The sequence below is a fragment of the Mizuhopecten yessoensis genome, unplaced genomic scaffold, assembly GCF_002113885.1.
Source record: "Mizuhopecten yessoensis strain PY_sf001 unplaced genomic scaffold, ASM211388v2 scaffold4373_2, whole genome shotgun sequence".
NCBI classification, from domain to species: Eukaryota; Metazoa; Mollusca; class Bivalvia; order Pectinida; family Pectinidae; genus Mizuhopecten; species Mizuhopecten yessoensis.
In genome coordinates, this window is record NW_018405514.1 from 345,739 (window position 1) to 369,172 (window position 23,434).

General features: G+C 34.9%; 1 protein-coding gene across 3 annotated transcripts in view; it reads right to left on the reverse strand.

The window, feature by feature from the left end:
• The window catches only part of LOC110448898 (gamma-tubulin complex component 6-like), a 26,812-nt gene extending 3,584 nt beyond the window's left edge, over positions 1 to 23,228 (reverse strand). For 2 of the 3 annotated variants that reach the window (XR_002462789.1, XM_021495387.1), the window contains exons 1-31: positions 23,158 to 23,228; positions 21,883 to 22,135; positions 21,191 to 21,366; positions 20,767 to 20,900; positions 19,081 to 19,172; positions 17,284 to 17,332; positions 15,924 to 15,980; positions 15,329 to 15,456; positions 14,795 to 14,843; positions 13,466 to 13,653; positions 12,477 to 12,687; positions 12,012 to 12,307; positions 11,420 to 11,486; positions 10,671 to 10,780; positions 10,244 to 10,335; positions 9,921 to 10,060; positions 9,471 to 9,613; positions 9,078 to 9,169; positions 8,557 to 8,645; positions 7,654 to 7,769; positions 7,276 to 7,444; positions 6,830 to 6,859; positions 5,821 to 6,002; positions 4,378 to 5,282; positions 3,689 to 3,775; positions 2,432 to 2,591; positions 1,787 to 1,928; positions 1,347 to 1,503; positions 1,130 to 1,167; positions 665 to 797; positions 349 to 403 (exon numbers count right to left, since the gene is read on the reverse strand). Coding sequence is in view for 2 of the 3 variants with exons in the window: in XM_021495387.1 (XP_021351062.1) it covers positions 349 to 403; positions 665 to 797; positions 1,130 to 1,167; positions 1,347 to 1,503; positions 1,787 to 1,928; positions 2,432 to 2,591; positions 3,689 to 3,775; positions 4,378 to 5,282; positions 5,821 to 6,002; positions 6,830 to 6,859; positions 7,276 to 7,444; positions 7,654 to 7,769; positions 8,557 to 8,645; positions 9,078 to 9,169; positions 9,471 to 9,613; positions 9,921 to 10,060; positions 10,244 to 10,335; positions 10,671 to 10,780; positions 11,420 to 11,486; positions 12,012 to 12,307; positions 12,477 to 12,687; positions 13,466 to 13,653; positions 14,795 to 14,843; positions 15,329 to 15,456; positions 15,924 to 15,980; positions 17,284 to 17,332; positions 19,081 to 19,172; positions 20,767 to 20,900; positions 21,191 to 21,366; positions 21,883 to 22,058 (4,463 nt within the window). In the remaining variant the exon portion in view is untranslated. Of the gene's footprint in view, positions 1 to 348; positions 404 to 664; positions 798 to 1,129; positions 1,168 to 1,346; positions 1,504 to 1,786; positions 1,929 to 2,431; positions 2,592 to 3,688; positions 3,776 to 4,377; positions 5,283 to 5,820; positions 6,003 to 6,829; positions 6,860 to 7,275; positions 7,445 to 7,653; positions 7,770 to 8,556; positions 8,646 to 9,077; positions 9,170 to 9,470; positions 9,614 to 9,920; positions 10,061 to 10,243; positions 10,336 to 10,670; positions 10,781 to 11,419; positions 11,487 to 12,011; positions 12,308 to 12,476; positions 12,688 to 13,465; positions 13,654 to 14,794; positions 14,844 to 15,328; positions 15,457 to 15,923; positions 15,981 to 17,283; positions 17,333 to 19,080; positions 19,173 to 20,766; positions 20,903 to 21,190; positions 21,367 to 21,882; positions 22,136 to 23,157 lie in introns of those variants that run through there. The other variant, XM_021495389.1, reaches the window with a different exon arrangement.
• Positions 23,229 to 23,434: the final 206 nt, after the last annotated feature.

The window sequence follows — 23,434 nt, forward strand, 5'->3', positions numbered from 1 at the left end:
GACCCCTGTGACCTTGAAAATAGGTGAAGGTCATTTATTTGAACAAACTTTGTAGCCCTTCATCCAAGTTTGCTTCTGGCCAAATATTGACACCCTAGGCCTTTCGGTTATTAAGAAGAAGTCGTTTAAAGTAAAATATTGACGCCGGACGACGGACGGACGACGGACAGACGGACGGACGGACGACGGACGCCGCGCCACGGCAAAAGCTCACTTGGCACTTCGTGCCAGGTGAGCTAAAAACAAAGGCCTCTTCGTCCTACCGGTTCAACCATTTGGATTGCAATAAACGAATGCGGCCCATGCGTTGTTAAATTGATCAGACATTTAAAATGGAAGCATGCCTACCTATGGAGCTGTAGCTGACGAAAGTGTGAGGAGCCTCCCGCCTTGTGAACCATAGCTACAATAAAAATGCATTATATTAGACAATACAAGTTGGACTAAATACCCAATACCTGATCTCACTTGTGGGAAGAACTGAAATATTTGAACAAAATATACTGCTTATTAACAAGTGTAGACCCTTTCCCTGCGAGGTATAACCCTGATTTGTTTAAAGTTTAACATAAATTCTCAATGTAACTACATACATGTTTATGAAATATTATGTCTTTGGAAATATGTAATTCAATCATCAAGCATAAACAAGAAATATCCTGACCATCACGTTTGAGTCTGTACCAGACGTCCTTTAGGACCCACACTGTGCGTTTCAGCTGAAGCATGAAGGAGAAGACCTTGCTGTACTTGCTGATCAAGGAGTCGGTTATTACAATGTTCAGTGGCCAGGTCACCTGATTGTAAATAACACATAACACATTATAATCAACTGTAAGCATGAAAGCAAAAAGTGATCAAGTATGCTTCCTGCATGATAAACTATACTTGGTACATTGCTACAACCAACACATGTGAGTAGACCTCCTACACCACTACAAATACTGCCACAACCAACACATGTGAGTAGACCTCCTACACCATTACAAATACTGGCAATATGTGGCAATATGTGTGTTGATACAAGGACATTTATAATAGTGACTGTAACACAGTTCAAGATCTTATTATTAACATATACCATATAAATTCATTAACGAGAAATCTTTGGTGATCTACCAAAACAAACCTTGTATCGTAGCTCTAAACAGTCTAAAGTGTCATAGGCTGAAATGAAAAAAAAGTAAAATATATCACAAATCTTCATCAATCTTCAAAATATGATATATTACTTCAAATATATTTAATAGCATTATTTAATCTAGGGATGATTGGAATTGAAACTAAAATTTGCATAGACATATTACTAAATCAAAAGGAAAACTTGCTGACCAATGTTAACATACCATTCTGCATCAGGACTTTAGGGACGTATCGTAAGGCAAAACTGAGGTTGTCTGCAAATGGATCATCAGCATGCATGGACGACTTCAGGGCCTTGTTGAGAGCACTGTTCAAAAATACGGGGTTCAACATCTCTTGTGCCTTTGGACTATTGGCAAGCTACAAGTCAATGACAACATAAAGCAAGGTCAATTCACATGTATTTTTGAAGGATATAGGAAATGTTATAATATCTATTGAATACATGAAAGAATGACATACCAAGTCTTGATATATTGTTATTTATAGCGCTGCCTATACGTTCGTTTATCGCAAAATATTTCTGCCCAACCTGAACCATTTCAACCTTGATACACGAAAGCAACCTATTAATCAATGGTAGTCATGGGTTATATATACAACACCTCTATTCAATTTAGTGAAATGTAGCAATAGGCCATACCTTTTCAAGAAGAATGTCACTAAGGATTTGTGCAAAGTCTCCATCTCCCATAAACAGATAGCGTCGGAGAGCCTTGAAGTGGTTCTTTATCTCCATATCCACAGTGAAGTAGTTGATCACATTATCATTTACCAGCGAGATCCTACACAGAACAAGTAAAGCTGTCAGATAGGGACACACAGAAAACGGTAACACCTGTATGCTGTTACAATTATCATGCAATTAATATTACAATTAATTAAATGTAAGACCCTTTGATACAATATGACTATTGTGTTATTTCATCAAATAACCTGTTTTCATTTTTCAATATTGTTTTTAAAATTTCTGAACATATGAAACCATGGTGACCATCTTAGATTTCTTATTGAAACATTTATACAACATTGAACAACACAAAGACCTGAACCTCAGGAGTAGTCTTTTAAGGATTTGCAGCTTTTTTCTCTATTGGTCCACTCTTCGTTCATAAAACATACCAAATTCAGTCAAAATGCCTTCAGCCATTCTAGACATACACCTGTCACCTACTGTTGAAACATATCTCTTAACATTCAGACATTCATCTGTCATCTACATAACATCTATGACTTAGCCCTGTATGACTTTGTCACATTGTTGGGCCATGAAGAATGACCAACTTACTGAGCTAACAGAGGTGCAGTGACGGATCGCTCCAGCAGCTGAGGAAGAGGCATGTAGCGGTACATATCCACGTCAGCACTCTGGCTGATACCGTAGTCACCAAACCTGCCATATGCAGACAATTCCTTTGATGAGAGAAGATCGACCACAGGTGTATTAGCTGTAAATTAATCAACAGATACATGTACTTGTTTGTTGTTTGACAAAATTCTAAAATAAGAATTTATGTTAATTTTAAACATAGATTCAAAATTCGGAAAAACACACTTATAAGGAATCCCATGGTACAAAATCTAGTTCTTATTAATATCATTTAAATATATGTAATGTCAGTTGAGTAGAATACTATCTTGGCCCATTTGTTGAAAGTCTAATTAGCTTTAGGCCATTAAAGGACTATGTCTGGTTTGTGCCTTTTTTGGCCCCCAAATCAATCAAAATTAAATATCTGCAATAGAACTTTTAAACGACGGTTTGTTTAATTTTGAATACTTCCACAGTACTATTATGTAAACATTTATTTGTGTTTTCAATTTTGGCTGCCATGGTAATATAACCAGGTCATATTTGCATAAATTATTGAAATTTGATTATTCAGTCGATTTTGACAGGTTTTCACCTAGTTTTTCTCTTAGCTACCATAGAGCGCACTCTTGAACAAACTTTATATTTCTCCTAAAGATGTATTACAGCTGCCTACACATTATCCTTTAATATTATGTTTGTTCAAGCATACAATCTATAGTTTCTAGGAGAAAAACTATGCAAAATATCACAATATTCACTCATATTCAAATTTTTCAAATTTGCTTGTTACCATGGCAACAATATTTAAGAAATATAAATAAATATTTTCATAATAGCATTTGGGAAGTATTCAAAATTAAAGAAGCAGTCATTTCAAAGTTCATTTAAAGGTTTTGAATTTTGATGCATTTGGGGGCCAAAACACGCCCAAACCATACATAGTTCTTTGTAACTTAATTTTAGATGTAGTGCAATTCAAAATGATTGTCTCAGGATAATGAAATATTTTGAAAAATTGTATTTATGACTTTGCTACCAGCTGGTCGGGCATTGATTTACTGGTCCAAGTATTTAAGTTTGAAGCTCATACTAACTGCAGTGTAGTTACATATGTGTTCATTATAACATGGTTTACTGCTGGCTATATGACAAATGCTTTTCAAAAATGAATTCCTTGGTATTTGATGTAAGGAAATGTTAATTAAGTCAACGGGTAGCTTGTAGACTTACTTAAGTGTTCAAAGTTGTCCTCGTATGTGAACATTTGTGTGGCGGGTGAGTCAGCCCAAACAGGGGGTTCTCTGATGTCACCAAGTTCTGGAAAAAAATTACAAAATTTATATTTTGTATAAAAATCACTTTGGAAAACAGTTGATCCTACCTATACTTCTAGAGAAGAATAAATGAAATCTGATTTTTTTATTCATTTTATTCAGTGCTATCCACTTGCATCATCACAATGAATGAGTTTATTCTCAAATTTTCAATGAGTAGATTATAAAGTAATAAATTAAGAATAAAATAGTCATCCATTAATACAAGTTGGATATGATATCTGATTTCTCCCATACCTCACTAAATAAAAATAATTTTTATGACAAGTACATCATTTAGGGGAGAATGTACATCATTTAGGGGAGAATGTACCTCATTATATTCGTAAATGTCTTTATAAAACAAACATATCACCATGACATATTTTTGAAAATGTTTAAATTGTCCTTACAGATTTTCTATAAAGAAGACTCATTCAAAAATGAAGATTCAACATTCCTCATCAATAAACGCATTTCATAAATAAGTTCATTGATGGGTTAGAAAGATGATACTGGATCTGACCAAGCCCCTATTTTGATATGTCCGACATTCCCTGCAAATGCCAAACAGCCTGATATTTTTTTAAAGTTCTCTATATTTACCTTGCTCCTTGACCTCCTGCATGGCTTTTCTGTCACCATACAACAGCTTCTGAACAGTTGAGTCTGATGAATGACCATGCACATTCAAAGATTTAAATTTCTCAAGTCTGTTTTCATCATGATCAATCCTTTCGCTCTCCATTGAGGCAGACATTTTACCCATCTTGATTCTGGGCCTACTGTCCTCTACATATTTAGACTCGGTGGTTGAGGACATGGTCTTACTCATTCTGATTCGGGGTTTAATTCCGAAGTCTTTGCTGAATTTGGATTCCATAGAAGAATGAAAATGTTCAAACTTTTTCAGTCTTGGAGCCTGGATCACAAATTCGTCCCCCAAAGCAGACATTTTTGACACCTGACCAAAAGTGCTAGGTTTTTTTATGAGCCACTCAGTTGATTCTGTCTGTTTTGTACCATGCATTTCTGCATTTTTCTTCATGCGAGGAAGCTGCCTCTCCTCTGTTGATTGTTTGTTGATATTCATTTCCATGTTAGGTTTTCTGTGGGGCACCACTTCCTCATGTGACTCTGTCTCTTTGGTGGCATGCATTCCGTCCGCCATTCTTATGTGTAAGCACTCCTGTTGTTCTTCACTCTCCATGTTAACACTGATATTTTGCACCTGCTTAATTTGTGATTTGTGTACGTCATCTGGGTCCGTTTCTGTGGTAGCATGTTTTTCTGGGAAAACATGAATACTTGATTTAAGAGCACATTCTTCAGTTTGAGCTGTTGCGTAAAATGTATCACTCAAGCGTTTGCCAGTTTTTAAGGTCGGAGTTGGAGGTCTTTTCAGTGTGGGTGTGGAAGGTCGCCCTGCTGGGCGGGATGGAGGAGAAGGGAGGGAGCGGCGAGGGGACTTGGTCTTCCCTGGGGTTAAATCTCTTCCTTCTGTGTCTGACCTGTTCAAAGGTAGGAGTGTTAGAAACCATTAAATCTGGTGTTGAAGAAAATCTTCTGCTACATCAAATAAACTTCAAGCAGTACAAGACAACATGTTATTAACAAGTGATTGATAACAGTTGTCACAAAGAAGGAGAGAAACAGCCTTGGTATCAATCCAATAGTTCATATAGGGCATAACTCTACCAAAAGGTGTTGATAGGAAAAATACATAACAGTTAACAACTATTGTGCAAACTGATAAAGATTACAGTTTCATTAAAATATATGCATGCCAACATGAAATATAAATCAAAAGCCCAAAGAAAAGAGGCATAACTTCTAAAAATCTTTTGTAATGTAAAGCAAATTAAAGTTATCTACCATTTTTTATGAAGAAGAGCATATCTGCAAAAAAATGTCCCAAAAAAATAAAAAGACACCGTAAACAACTACCTTATTCACTAACAAACTTGTGTCTATGGATGGTTGGACACCCGATTTCAGCATATCCCTTTTACCTTTGTTTCAGGGAACATAGTAACAAGACATACTTACGCTGGTAACTCTTGTTGAGCCCAGGCAGGCATACTGGAGTCAACAGTTAGGGTACTAGTACTTGTTAGTCCTCGCTGTGCCCATCCAGGGAGATCGGCGTCGCCTTCATCACTCACAACAGTGGGTCCGCCTCTCCCTTCTCCCACTGCCAAGGTTGGAAGAAGGGCTGTGTCTGTACTTATCTGTTGGTGTCAAGTTGAAGATATTTAAATCATAAATATTATTCAAAGTTACAATTCAATGAAAAACATATGTTAAAAGCTCTTTACAACTTTATGGTACAAAATATAGCAGCATAAAGACAAGCTAGTAGGATTTTAAAGGAGGATTTGTCTGACGACTGATCCATAACAGACACCAAGTCACACTTGGCCCTTCACACCAGTTGAGCTTAAACAGGAAATGTAGAATACAAGTACAATGTCATGTAATAAAAAAAACAATATTTAACAAAAATAAAAACCTCAGTAAAAGCTATGATAGGGTAAACAAAAGATCTATAATTAATGAGGGCTATCACAAATAAAAACCAAATCTATCATGACGACTATCACGAATAGAAACCAAATCTATCACGACGCCTATCACAAATAAAAACCAAATTTATCATGACGTCTATCACAAATAAAAACCAAATTTATCATGACGTCTATCACAAATAAAATCCAAATCTATCATGACGACAATCACGAATAGAAACCAAATCTGTCATGACGACTATCACGAATAGAAACCAAATCTATCATGACGACTATCACAAATAAAAACCAAATCTATCATGACGATTATCACGAATAGAAACCAAATCTATCACGACGACTATCACAAATAAAAACCACATCTATAATGACAACTATCACAAATAGAATAGTTTTAGTCAGTCATAAAACCTTTGATACCATTTCCATTATCAGAGGTATCAGAATGTTCCACAATTGGTTCTATTACTACACAATCATGCCAAGGTTAAGATTAAGTACCCATAACATATGGGAAATAATTTACTCACATCTTCTGGCTTCTGTGCAGTAATGGATTCCTAAATGAAAACAGCAAAGTAATCCATGAGTTTAGCCTAGCAACTGTTCAGTAAATGTTTTTATCATGAAAGTACATGTGTACTGAATCTCTTTATTATCTGAGTTCTTACAACCTTACATTTCATCTTCTGATGTTGTTACTGTTTTCATTAAAGCCTTGTTACTCAAAACATCTCATAATTCAAAGTCACTCCTCTATGCCACTTTGAAACCAATATATAACTTTAAAATAAATGAGAACTGCAATTTCTTCAACTGTAATAAATCCTCTATAGCAGGGTCTGACTGCTCATCAGAAACCATGATTATAGATTTAGATTTGTACATCCACTCCTGAAAATCAACAATTTTTTGTGTTCATGTTAATTCAAATTGGTGACAAAAGAGCCTAAATGGCATCAAATTCCATAGATACCGTAACAATAGCAGCCTTCTCAAGTTCTGCCTGCCAGTGTACACTATCCCGCTGTAGAAAGTCACGTCTGCTCTGGTCTAACTGGGCTCGTTTGACATGCCACAATGCCCGCTGTTCTCTCAGGGTTGCCTCCTCACTCAGCTTGCTGTAGTATTCTATTAACTCTTCCCTGTCAACAAAACAACACTACCATTAATATTGTATTCGTATTTCACATAGTTTTTCCCTGGAAAAGCTGTTCAGATTAGAGTAAATTTTATGCATCTCAAAAAGAAATTTAAAAAGTTTAAAGCTTTAAATGATTATAATATTTTCTTTGTCACAAAAAACCGATTTGATTTCCCTGTAATTAAAACTGGTTAATTAGTGGTGAGCTACCTGGCTTTCCTTTCCAGCTCTAGCTCATGAGCTGTCATGGTATCCTCCTCCTTCATCACCCTAGCTATCATCATCTTGTCCTCTTCCTTTACTTGCTCTTTCACATTTGCTCTTCTCTGAAATTACACAAGAAGTACATACAAATGCCAGAACAAATCCAGCAGAGGTAGACACTGTTTGGGGCTGTAACAATCCATTGGTATATCAAAATTACACAGGTATATCATATTGTATCACAAGAAATGAAAGGTTGCTTATTTGTATGTTCCTGCTAGGTGTTTGAGCTGTACAAATCACTACACATTCTAACAGATATAAACAGGCCATTACTGTGGTGTGAATCTTTTGAAATTTTGTGATGGTTGATTTTACGAAAACCTGTGTGATCCATCTTATACATATATGATTCAGTCTTGAAACAGTTTCTTTTTGAGTAGCTTTTTCCCATGACAATGTATTTGAACACATATCGCGATAAAGTCCAACTGTAATGCAATATACTATCATACACTCCAGGCGTATTGTGACTACCCTAGTTATGTAACATGACATTTGAAGGGCACTTTTTTTAATTAACAACTCATTTTGTTGTTCCATGCTTTTGAATAAAGTTAGTATACATAAAGTAGAGCTGATTCTATTCCCAAATAATCACTATGTTTAAATAATATTCAAAGTAATTCTGATACAGTCAGAAACATGAATGTAAATACACAGTGACTGTTTCATGTTAAATATACCATTCTTTTTCTTTTAACAGTTTTGGCCACATAAAACAGCAGTCTAACAAATCAATGTAACAACATAACATGTTCAGTATTTAGAGAATGAGATTGTATGATTTACATTATAACTAATACAATAGGGTATTTCGGTGCTTTATCAAAAAAAATATTGATCTACCTGTAAGTCTGCTTCCATCTGATCCTTAAGGAACTGGAACTGTTTCCTTTTCTTTGAGTCCTGGACTCTTCGGTTCTCCTGTATTCTACCTATAAAGATAATGATTAACAAATTTAATACTGTAAACATAATCAATGATAAGAAATTGTCATTGTAGTTTCTCTCATTTCTAAATAATGACATATACGGGTTAAATCTAAATACAGTTCAGTGATGATATCACACTTTTATTTACACAAATACAACATTAGGCTTATCATATGATGCATCAGATGATAAAAATGATATTACAGTTTTGTTATCATTTCAAAACAGAGAGAAAAATAAAATTTGAGAAAAATGCATTATGTAGTTCACAAGAACTATAAGATAGATCACATTTTTTTTACTCAATAACTTGCTAAACATTGCTGAAGTTCATTTGCTACATTAAACCAGTATTTTGATATTTTAGTTTTTTCAGATTCCAATTTTTATTTGCATTTTATGGGATGTAGATAAAGCTAATGTCTATTACTCACTCTGTAGTTTCTGTATCTCCTGCGTGGCCACTTCTTTTGCCTTAAGTAACATATCTTTCTTTGCAGCCTCTTCCATCTCTTCCTTCTGTTTTCTGAAACCGATCAAGTTAATGTTAGTAAACACTGAAAAACAAGTCCTTTTTTCTTTTACATTAAAGTCTAGAATATAAAATGCAATTACTTTTAATGCTGAGAATGACATGATTTTACATTATGTGGTTATCATAATTTAGCATATTTGATTTGGCACCAAAACCAAAATATGATTACTGCTAAAGTAATTTTATTTAGAGGATAAAGTCAATAATAACATCAATTTCCATGTCATGTTACAGAGTGTTGGGCAAAATACTCTGCTTACAATACACCTATGTATGATTTAAAAGTCGGTACCTTGAGATGGTCAACTGCCGTGCTATTTGCTTCATTTTGTTGACATAAAACTGACACTGGCCATCTAGATTACCAAGTTCCTCCTCCGAGAATGTGACCGATATCCTGGGTATGTCAATGTCAGCTATGTTACACAGAAAATTCTGAAAAATGTAAAGTTAATGATTAAAATATTTGTACATACGAATGAGCATGCTTACATGCAGAGTTTTAAACTGTAGTCATAAATGAACAAACCAGTTATTTTCCTGTATCTACATATATATGCCCTCAATCCCACTTAGACGGAAATGGAGCAAAATACAAAGTGTAACCAAGATCAGCGAAGCATAGAATATAGATCACAGTGACCTACATAAGATATATTGTTGCAGTTCTTCTTGAAGCTCTGCATAAGTTAGATGAAAACAAAAGCAAAATCAAGCCCGGATGATGTTGTGTGAAGCCTACCTGGGAACAACACGCCTTGAGGAGATTGATGGACTTGCCACAGATGAATATATCTGAGGCGAGGTCTGCGAGGAACAGTGGTACACTATCGGACTCTTTTTTGGTCATCATCTTGTAACCATTCGCCCAGTAGTTCTTGTCTGCAAATATATAAATTATATAAGAATGACAAAACCAACCTCTCCAAATCATTGATCAAAATTCTTTCAGGAATGAAATAGCTAGAACAACAGACATGGGCAACACTACGTGTCCCCTCTCCCCAAAATGATGCAGGCATGAAAAATTTGTCTCTGCATTGAAGGCAAGCTAGGTATACAAACCTCTGAATTGTAGGTAGTCTGCATGGATTTCTATCATGAACTCTCCATAGATGTCCTGACAAATTCCGTGAAACACCCAGTCCTGTACAAACCTATTCACCGAAAAGAATAACTTAAGTCATTGCATAGAACTGTATCGTCAAGCATTCAATTCTAAATTTAATGTCTTACATCTTCACTATGTATATATATAATTTTCAGTTTTTTGATAGTAAATTTACATCTTTGACCTTAAATGTGAATGACAGAATGTTTGTTTGCTTCATTAAAATCTGTAACACATATCTGATTACATCTCAAATACACGTTTGAGATGCTTGATTTCACCGTTCTTTGATTGAGTGCAAGAATAAATAACTCACAAAAATAAATGTATAAACAGTATATGGTGAGCCCAATATAATGTGTCACTGAGTGGATGACTTACAGGGTGTAGGGTCCAGATGATGACTGCAGGATGGACATCATCATTGGGTAGTGATCAGTACTGGAACATTCCAGACACTCTCGATACAGGTAGCTCAGCAGACTCACACCCTACAACACATAGGTACAGCTAAACTCACACCCTACAACACAGAGGGTACAGCTACACCCACACCCTACCACACAGAGGGTACAGCTACACTCACACCCTACCACACAGAGGGTACAGCTAGACTCACACCCAACACACAGAGGGTACAGCTAAACTCACACCCTACAGCACAGAGGGTACAGCTAGACTCACACCCTACAACACATAGGTACAGCTAACCTCACACCCTACAACACATAGGTACAGCTAAACTCACTCCCTACAACACATAGGTACAGCTAAACTCACTCCCTACAACACATAGGTACAGCTAAACTCACGCCCTACAACACATAGGTACAGCTAAACTCACTCCCTACAACACAGAGGGTACAGCTAGACTCACAGCCTACAACACAGAGGGTACAGCTAAACTCACACCCTACAACACAGAGGGTAGACTAGACTCACACCCTACGACACATAGGTACAGCTAAACTCACACCCTACAACACAGAGGGTACAGCTAAACTCAAACCCTACAACAGGTGTTGATAAAGATCATATATGATATGATGTATCTTTGACAACATTTTATAGCATTTGTGTGCAAAATGTCTAATAATACTTTTAAATATATAATACATGTATTTACTCACTGTTGGGAAATTGTCCTCATCTAGTAGGTCCTCCATAGTTGTACATTTGCATAAATTTGCAAGAAATCTATAAACAACAATATGCTTAAGTCAAGCATGTACATTATCTATTAAATTAGTTTTGATTTACTCAACAAAATAAATATATGAGGGGGAGCTAGAAAGGTTTTTGTGACCTCATTACATCCAACAACATTTTTCCTGTTCCTTGGGCCCATTTTTATTGTAGACACAATCAATCACCTGTATATCATCTATCATAGATCTATCCCCCACTTATTAATGCTTTATAATAAATATAAGGGAGAAAGAAATTACTATAACTACTTTGTGAAATTATCCAAAAAAAAGAAAAAAAAGTGTTAATAAATTAATGATATCTACCTAGTTCCAATTGTATCATTAAAAAATACCCAGATATTCTCTACCAAGATTTCTTTCATTAATTCTTCTTATAAGCAGTAAAACTCTACAAGGAATTATATCATTTATAGAAAAAGAATAAATAATCTACTAGTGATTCTCCTTATACAGGAATACCCTACAAATAATTATATTACTAATTCCCATTTAACAGGAATGATCTGTGTACCTTATTTGGTTGAAGATTTTCTGGCAGATAAACTTGAGACGCAATAACGACATGGTTTGGGGTATTGACAGTATTACACCTCTATAATGCTGGAGGTACTTCCGTATGGCCCCACAATAAGCCTGGTACACAAGACCCTTGCTGTAGAACGAGTCGACGAATGGAGGCAAGGAGAACTGCACTAGATGGTTGTAGTATGTACCACACACCAAAAAATCATGCGAGACTCGACGAAGACACTCTGGTGTCATTCCACTGATGTAGACCCCTTCCAGCATCTCAAAGGATTGAGTTTCCTGATTAATATTACAAACAATCTGTCAAATTATCAAATAAGAAAATTGCAATATATATATTTCAAAATATCAATTCATTTGCTAAACAAACATAATATTATTCATGTAGAGGACCAATTACATTCAATCTATGCCACAGACAACAGTACAGTAACGAGTGACGACTTACAGGAATAAGCTGGTAGGTGGTAGAGGGTATTCCAATCATCACATTGATAATGTCTCGGACAACATTCCTCTCACTCCTTACATGTAGGGTCGGTAGTGGTACTGATGGACACATGATTGACAGTTCCTTCATCTTCATGCTGTTCCACATGTCTAGGCCAGTGGGCCCGCACTCAGATAGGTATGGGAGGTCTAGTGTGGTTCCGGGCTCACTAAACACAAAGGAAATGGTGTATAGACAACTTCAATCTTAAACATTTATGTGACCTGAATTATTCATAGGTTAACCAGAGACACCAGAATGGCACTGATTGAATCCATTCATACATATAAATCACTTTTACAAGTGCTACAGCATACTGTGCATATTTTCAATTTTATTTCAGAATGTGTAATGCATACAGGAAATGATAATGGCATCACCTCCTTTTGTCAAGGGGTTCTATTCAAATATGATCCAGTAAAATATAAGATCCCTTACAAACCTTTATAGCACCACACCAGTGAACAGCAATATATTAATTCTGACAATGAATCAGAAATCAAGAACTGCCAGTATCCTAGAAAAATATTACCCACTCACTTTCTTTCTTTACCAGGATACTCCAAATTCATTAATGCTTTAGAGTCAATGTCTACAAACAATTGACCAGTCAGAATGAAGTATCTGTAGTCTCATTAAACATCTGTGTTTTATGTCTCTCTTAGGTTCAGTTATTGCTATACAATGAACAAAGTGTAGCCGGTTTATATCTAAGACCTGTATAATCCAGGACCTGTCTAAATCAAGAGTTTTAACTAATTTTGATTCCTATTCTATGTCATCTGAACACTGCAAATTGTTCCTTGTAGTGTTTGGTTAAGACAGATTTTGCTGTCTACAGGAAAATACTGAACCAGAGATTTTGTAAAAACTACTAATGCAAGATGGATGACAAGTACAAACAGAAGCTCTGAATAGAAATCTCATGCATTTGTAACAGTACATACCGACCTCGTGTTTCCCATTGAAAGTATTTACTAAGGGTGAATTCAAGTGCTTCCTCCCAAATGGAGCATCCCACAGCAGAGTCTGTGTCACTGATGTAGCTAAGGGACTTGGATCCTTCCAGCTGCGGTAGCTGGGTACTGCCAGTCATATCCAAACTGTGGACAGCACTGTCATCTTCTACCGTTGACTGAAATGACCACAGCGAGCACACAATGTGCGATGTGCGTTGTTAGAAATGTTTGTAGACAAAATAATGCAGAACATTACCTCTGTTAATGAACTTATATAATGTATTATCATCTACTAAAATATCTATAAGAGCATGAATGTCCCAATGGATCAAAATCTTCGCAATTCAAATTTTTGATAACCAAAAAACTAAATATTTACCAAGTCACACATTACACCTCAGCTTTACAAGCCCAGTCATAATTGTGTAATAGTATATTTATTCATCAAAGCCTGATTATTTATCAATTGTTCATTCTATGTTTATGCCATGGCATTGGTGATATGAGTGTTATAATACACATTTATATAAATTACTACAATAAGAAACTGCAGATACTTATTTGGACCATGATGATGTAAAGTGTTTTTTTTTATATTTATCTTGCCTTGTAAATTAAGAAAGCAGCATTCCACATTTTCTGGAAAATGTAATTCTAGGTTTGTTTTTGGTGGTCGCTTCAATCCTTTCATCGTGATAATTTTGTTTGGCATGTCTTACCATCATGCTTTGAAATCTTTTGTCCTGATCCACTTAAAACACAGCAAGCTGAATAGAATGAGCTACTTACAAATTTGTTCATGGTTTTTATCATCACAAATCATAAAAATCACCTATTAACTGGTAAAATTCAATTTCAACATACACTGTCGAAATCAAATACAGTGTAATAGTTTTTCACTCAGCAAAAACAGAATGGCTAGGCCTGTCAAAGTTTTACTTTCTACACAAACAATGTAATATTAAACGTGTCATAATGTTTCAAGAACTCAGTCATAGCTTGAAAAAGGGACCAGTCGGTCCTGAAACATTGCGATACGTTTAATACGTACCTTGTTTGTGTAGAAAGTAAAACTTTGGTATACATATTTCCAAACTGATGACTCTTATTGAAGATATAAGTATGGCTATAGACCATCACATGGACATGGGAACATGTAAAAGGGACAGACTTAATGACCCAGTATGATTTCTGGAGAGCTGAAGTCAATGCTTTCTTGATATTTATGTCATGATTCCCTCTTAAACAATGTTTTTCATTTGATTAAGTGGACTACATAAAGTTACCAATGTGTACAAATGAGAAATAGGTAAATACCTGACTTCTGGTGCCAGACAGAACTTTGGGTATTCGGACATCAAACATTCTACAAGTTAAGCCATCAGTACAGGTTCTCAGACATATAACAGATACGAAGCTTACAATTATCTTATGTAGCTGAAAATAATACACCAAAAGTTATATCACTTATTCAACTAAAACTTTTATCTTGAATTTAAAATTAAACCTGTTTGCTATGAAGTATATGACAGAAACTTTGTTATTTTTAGATATATTCAATCTTAATATTCTTATATTTTGCTAACAAATCAATTTGTACTATCATGAAATTGGTCATATTTAGCATTATCCTGTGAATAACTGATAATATAAAAAGAATTTGAATTCATTTGATTCTACTGGTAAATCTTAATTTTAGCTCCACATGAATAGTGACCAAAGCTTTTAAAATAAGCTGGTCTTGATTCAATTAAATTTTTTTTTTACATGATTCATGCTGCCTTGGCTTTGACCTTGATGTTTTCTAGCTTTCTGTGTAAATAATTTATCAAATCAAAGTTGAGTCCTTACCCACTGTCTTCTGGATCTGCCAAGTCGGGTAACTGTAATCTGTCCTGTAGCGACACCATCTGGCTCTGTACCAGTCCGCCAAACAGTGTACCACTACACTGCTTCTCATAGCTGTCACCCAGGTAACCCTGATAAATAGTCACCAATGTGAACTGTATCAGTTCTTCAAACATTATACAGACACTACCTCTCATAGCTGTCACCCGGGTTACCCTGATAAATAGTCACCAATGTGGACTGTATCAGTTCTTCAAACATTATACAGACACTACCTCTCATAGCTGTCACCCAGGTAGCCCCTCAAATCAACATCCCTGTTCACTTACACATGAAACAGAAGAGTTATGTAACTTATAAAAGTTGCCCTCTGGCATTTAAAAACCGATTTGCCTTGTGTCATATATGAGTCCACCTAACCATTGTTTTAAAACTTCATCAGTATATCCATCACAATGTCTGCCTTACGTTGAATTTTTTCTCTTGTTTTTCCTGTTTAACACTGCATTTATATATCTCACATTCAACAAATATCTCACAAAAGAGCATGTTATGTAAGTTAGTTACTTGTTTCAGTTTAAACATGCTTTCCACTTACCTTGACATTAAAGAGACCCTGCCCAGACAAACTCTCCCCAGGAGAAAGACAGAAGATCTGCCAACAACAACCAAGTCACATTAACTACCATACATATATACAAATACATATCGAATACAAATACATATCAGATGCATTCACAACTATCACAAAATCAGTGAAATAATTTACTGTTCCAGTTTTGCAGTCAGTTAGTACCAATTGAGTAAAGGAGTCACAGTCCTTAGGACTCATTCACAATTAAATTCTACGAATGGGTAGTTAGCAATATTTTACTTCTGATCAGAACCGTTTACATAATAAGCCAGAACTTTATCATCATAAGCCAGAACTTTATTATAATAAGTCAGAACTTTATCATAATAAGTCAGAACTTTATCATCATAAGCAAGAACTTTATCATCATAAGTCAGAACTTTATCACCATAAGCCAGAATTTATCATAATAAGCCAGAACTTTATCATCATAAGCCAGAACTTTATCATCATAAGCCAGAACTTTATCATCATAAGCAAGAACTTTATCATAATAAGTCAGAACTTTATTATGATAAGTCAGAACTTTATCATCATAAGCCAGAACTTTATCCCCATAAGCCAGAATTTATCATAATAAGCCAGAACTTTATCATCATAAGCAAGAACTTTATCATCATAAGCCAGAACTTTATCATCATAAGCCAGAACTTTATCATCATAAGCCAGAACTTTATCATCATAAGCCAGAACTTTATTATAATAAGTCAGAACTTTATCATCATAAGCAAGAACTTTATCATAATAAGTCAGAACTTTATTATGATAAGTCAGAACTTTATCATCATAAGCCAGAACTTTATCCCCATAAGCCAGAATTTATCATAATAAGCCAGAACTTTATCATCATAAGCAAGAACTTTATCATCATAAGCAAGAACTTTATCATCATAAGCCAGAACTTTATTATCATAAGCCAGAACTTTATCATCATAAGCCAGAACTTTATCATCATAAGCCAGAACTTTATCATCATAAGCCAGAACTTTATTATAATAAGTCAGAACTTTATCATCATAAGAATTCTAACTTTTCAAAAACGTAACATGTTCAACTCAACCTTTAGTTGGATAGCTCTAGTCAGTTGCCCAAAACAGTTCCATCAAATAAATAAAGTGATATAGGAAATGACCAGTAGAATGTGGACTACCCAGTACCCGTCAATACCAGAGGTACATTGCTAACGGAATTACATCTCACTCTTCACAAACAATATTTATTCTGGCTTAATACTGCAGATTTTGATACAAGTTTATATTTCTCATATAATTTGATTTGCCTTTAACCTAATGAATATTTATAAAGTCACACCTAATATCCTTACCTGAAGCCCTTTATCTTCAAACTGCAGTGGTTCTGCTTCAAACAGCAAACTGAAATAATCCAGACATTATATGCATATCACAAATATCTCACTGAAAATCTGAAATAAAATGAAATCTAGAAAAAGAGATGACTGTCTACTGATTATCAGCAGTATCCCACTATTGAGCAATTTGCTAAAAACTTAACTTTACATACCGAAGCAAAATTGAATCTAACAATCCTGATACTACAATAGTAGTTTTACATTTACTGAGTTTGTAATGAAACTAGAAAACGTCTTGAATGCCCATTATCCCACAAAAATCAGCATAATTTTTTGACAAATTTCTTTAAATTATAAGGGTGACTTTGAAATTATCATTTGATTCCAAAATACAAACTCATTCAAAGTATGCTAATATTTGTCCTTTGTATAAAGTGTGATCAAAATCTAATAGCAAATGAAGCTGCTGGAGTGATGTTACTGAATTGGTTGACTAATTTCTATAAATAGTAAGGGTGACATTAGCTTTGGCATTGGAACCCTTAAACACTAACATTGGAACCCTTAACCACAAACATTGGAACCCTTAAACACAAACATTGGACCCCTTAAACACTAACATTGGAACCCTTAACACAAACATTGGAACCCTTAAACCCTAACATTGGAACCCTTAAACACAAACAATGGAACCCTTAAACACAAACATTGGAACGCTGGAACCCTTAAACACACACATTGGAACCCTTAAACACTAACATTAACCACAAACATTGGAACCCTTAAACCCTAACATTGGAACCCTTAAACACAAACATTAGAACCCTTAAACACAAACATTGGAACCCTGGAACCCTTAAACACAAACATTGGACCCCTTAAACACTAACATTGGAACCATTAAACACTAACATTGGAACCCTTAACCACAAACATTGGAACCCTTAAACCCTAACATTGGAACCCTTAAACACAAACCTTGGAACCCTTAAACACTAACATTAACCACAAACAGTGGAACCCTTAAACACAAACATTAGAACCCTTAAACACTAACATTGGAACCATTAAACACTAACATTGGAACCCTTAAACACAAACAATGGAACCCTTAAACACAAACATTGGAACCCTTAAACACAAACATTGGAACCCTTAACACAAACATTCTCATCCAGGTATTCTTGTACCTGACATTTGTAAATACACAGGTAAATATTATTTGTAAAGAAATGAAGTCACTAGAGTGGTCACCCATGACAGTGAGTTGGGACAGGATACAACGCAGCAGCACACTGGATGTGTCATGTGTAACACTATATTGCTCTCCTCCCCCAATAAAACAACGGGGACCTTATAATTCATCGGTTATGCTATTTCTGTAATTTACTAGATGAAGTAAGAGGAAATGTATATGGATTAACCAAGGTATACATTAATTGTACACAGAAAGATGCAGATATGTCATATATGCCTTTTGGTCAACTATTACATGTCACACTCTTTATCATACAAAACAGGTAATAATTATATTAAATTTAAAGATATAGTATATATAATATTTACCTGTACATATCAAGGCACAAGTAAACCAAACAACACCTATTTTTTAACTACACTTATCCTGCACCCACAGATAGCAACTCCACAGCCCTAGAACAGTTTACAATCCATTCAGAATATTAAAATGTCAAAGGCACATACATATCATGATCAATATGACCTAATTGTTACTATTAACTGGTAAAATCAAGCATAACTATACAGTAAATATTGGTATGAAGGAGGTACATATGTAGTCATATGGCATACCTTGGGAAGTGCATGTAGAACTTGTGGTCAGGTCTGTAGACACTGGTATCTCCATACAACATAGGTCCTGAGGGTAACACTCCCATCTCCACCTGTACATAGTCATTTAACAGTAATGGCAGGAGTAATCACACAACTTTATATTGTTATAAAGTTAGATAACATGCATATTTCTACATGTACTATTTTTGTTATTTTTGTAAATACATAATGACACAATATAGAAAACAAGGAATCTTTGAAGGATCTTGGTGCCCACCATCAAAGAATCTTTATCAGATCTCCAAAAGATTATCTTTTACCTACTTTGCTCTTCATTTTCCTTACATATACTATTACTACCTAGTCCCATTTGGAATCCTAAATAGGAAACTTGTACATTAACTTAAACCTTGCAATGTCATATGTTATTTGGCAAATGTTATTATACAAGAACTGCACAAGAATATGTAATATGCTAAGAATGTGTAACTCTCACATAGTTAGTAGTGCTTTTGATGAGGAATGAACTCTCATTAGGGCCAGGGGATTTCTAACAAAGGGGACGAAACAGATCAAATTTTAGAAAGATCCCTACAGTACTGTCTCAGAATTGGGATAACAAATGTTAACTGTCAAAATTCAAGATGGACACCTGTTTGTCAATTTGTTTGTCTAATCTGTTTCAAAAGTAAACATGCACAAAGACCAAGGGGAATCTACATAATAAATCAGTATCTGAGAAAGGTCCCTTGAGTATTTTCTGTGAAATAGCGATAACAAGACGAATTTAAGAACAGATGATGGATGGGCGAAGGGCAATTTGAATAGCCCACGATCTGATAAAGGTTGGACAAAAAAAATGTACATTTCAAGTTTTACTAGCCAATATTGTAAAACGTGGATATTTTTGCAAGTAAAATATTTCTTGTTTCAGCATGTGTAACTATTCATGGCATGACTTGTAAATATTCACATTGATAGTACTGCTGTAATACATACTTCAGAATGTGTCCTTTTTTTCTGTTCACAAGTACTGTGTTACTTTTTGTGCCAAATGCTTAATGTGTTTTAGTCCACCCTCCAAATTGTATGGATAACCTGTACCAAGGTTTACTTAAGCTTTCATTCTTGTTTTGAATAAACCACATTGAAAATATATTTACTTTTATAAAATGTTTATTTGTTTACAATAGCTTTTTGGCATGTTACAAACTGAAGTTGTATGGAATAAGATACCTGACAATGTTGTGCATGCCAACACTCCTAAATATTTCAAATTGAACCCAATAAACTTTCGCAAAACAATAATTTATTCTACAATAACTTTAAAAAGAAGTCAGTACTAGGTAAATGTTGCCTAGTTTCATTTCAATGAACTTGTCTTTAGCAAAGAGACATTTCGGAGTCTTTTGTTGAGGATATGTAGTCCTGTTTCTGTTTGGTATAGATATGTTATTTATTTTTGTTTCTGGTTCTGTCGATATGTAATACTGTACTAACTGTAATCTGTCGTTAGAAAGGAGGAAACATGTTACTGGTGTTTGGCCTTAAAATGTACAGAGTACCCAGAAAATCACACAATCATTGCATCCATCAATTTTTGGAGGACCATATTTAATTTTCCAAACAATAGAATCTATTTTCATGGACGCACCATGAAAATAGATTCTATTGATTTTTTTTAATTTTTGAAGCCTTACTCACCTTGTCTACCGATTTGGGAAGATGCTGTGTCTCATACCCCATGACATCTCTGATCTCTTGTGGACCCGTGTCGGCCAACAGCACCAGGAATTTAAGGATGGATCGCATATCAGGTTCATTTTCTGATGTGCAGACTGAACGGACCAGAAACAATACATACGGTAACTTTGTATCATACACTATTGTACGTATTATACATTATATTAACGTATTCCACATTGCACATTACTAGAATTGCACACTCCTGCACATATACTGACATCAACTGTAATCTTTTGATTATTAATAATTGAGGCTGTTTATAAGTTAGCAAACCGTTTATGGAGACACTATATGAAATAAACAAGTGTTTGAGTAACTGGTTGAAGATGACAAAGTTACCAATATGTACACTTGACTAGAACCCACAGAATAAAATGAATACCTTTTTTGTCCTCACTGACATCAGTGTTACTGATGTTAACCAAACTTTCCAGCAATTCTTCGAGTCGATTTGCATCATCGTACCGTCGCTTACATCTCAGGTCAAAAGCATAGCTAAGGATATGGACACGTTCATCCTCCACATGGTTGTTCTGTAAGGAAATCTGCCACTGCCATCTATAACCAAAGCACAGAACATTAATATTCACATTTGACCTTTGCAAATATGTTCCTTGATGATCACCAGTTAGATCTCAAATCCTGGAATGATACTTTCAATATATTTCACTTATGCTTTGCAGTCATGAAAAACATTGATGAAGTGCTCACCCAATACTATCTGGAATTTCAGCAGAATATATAGAGGATATACCTGTTATATTTCATTGATAAAAATTCATACATCAGACTTTTCTCTTCAATATTACTGCTTTTGTCGTTAATTTCTACCTAGCTAACTGCTAGAGGGGGCTTATGTGCGGTCAAATAAGGGTACTATCAAAGAAAATGATGACATCATAGAATAATTTCAGACTGATGATCTTCATCATTCCCAATGTATGCCAAAAAATAATCAGTTCATCACTGTTACATGTAAATATGACTTAATATCAATACTAAATAGTGCTCACTGGCTTATATGGTACATTCCCTTGATTCCTACGCGTTTTTAATTGTCTTTTTATCAAGTACCTTATTGGTCCAACAAGAAAGGCAAATATTGTTTCATATGCTTTCCTCTTGAGTCGTTTCTGTATCTCAGACTTTGAATGAGTAGGCTGATTAAGGAAAGCCCTCCGTGGGTCATTTGCATGCAACACACAAAGTTGTTTGATTAAGGCAGTTACACTGTCTTCTAAGGTAGACATCACCACAAATCACATTTTCTTTCTGTTCAGCTGACTTTTTTCTCCAGGTGTTCATTTGATCCCTGTGCATGCAGAATCTAAAAACGAAAAAAAAAACCTATAAATAAACCACACAAAAAGCATTTTTACATTACCTATAGTATAGAATCTGCATCAGCAATATAACATCTGCCATAACTGTTAACAAGTGCCTATTTTTTTTTCCCAGTGATTGAATGTATCCACTGCATACTTTGTTCCTCTACAGCAAACACATTCATGACACTGCAATGTTTGTTTAACACTTAATTATACACTGTAACTCTATAACTTAAATATACACTGTAATTTCTCTATATCTGCTGTTACCAGTCACTGAATGAGCATGAGCTAAATAGAAAGTTTGTCTAGTAGTAGTGGAGTCAGTGATCAGAAGCAATTAGTTTTTTTTATGAGAATGACATACAAACTTCTTACTATTCTCCAGGAAGAACCAACAACTTCAGAGCCATCATTTTACTAGGATATCCTATATTTATCTTTGAGTAGATGCAATAAGCCATTTGCTAAACATAAGAACTTTTTTATGATGTCCAAGTTGAAATGATTTTTATTCACAGACTTGTATCCAGACAGTGTATCCTCTTAAGTGAAAGTTTATCTCAACCGGTTCTCTCAAAATATTAATAAAGTATTTACAGTAACTAGAATACATTCAGGGTTTTAAGTCGACACTTGAAATTTAGCAACTTTTTTAGGAGTGAAGTAGAATCATACAATCATTGTACCAAGGTTCCTGAAAGCCTCAAATGGAATCAAATGTATACCTACCTACCCAGACACAGATTAAAGTCATCTATAATATATGTTCATACTTGTTAAGAAAGCTAGGGTCAGCTAGAGAGTGCCAGGTGCCTATGAGTTATCAAAAGTACTGTACAGTATACGTTTACAAATGGACGAAGTGTCTACAAACAGTTTGATTACTGTCGTTACAGATTTAGAAAATGAAAGTCAATGAAAACGATCGAAATATTGTACGCGAAAGGCCATTTTTCATTGACAGAATATGGTACTACAGTGAACATAACTTAGTGTGGATACATATCACTATAATTACCAAAGCACGGCTATCTTTCACCATAATATAACAAGCACACACAAATCATCCCGCGGTTAGTAAACAGGAAGTGACCTTTGCATTTCTAAAACTCGAGTTGACCTGACAAATATCCGGAAAAAACATATTTCGAAACAGTTGTACACGAATAGTTATAGAAGTCACATAGTTGTAGTAGTCACAAATTCTTCGAAATATTAAATAAGATTAAAATGTAATTCATTTTACGAATGAATGGCAGTGTCTTGGCTTTACAGTTATATGCAAAACACTGAAG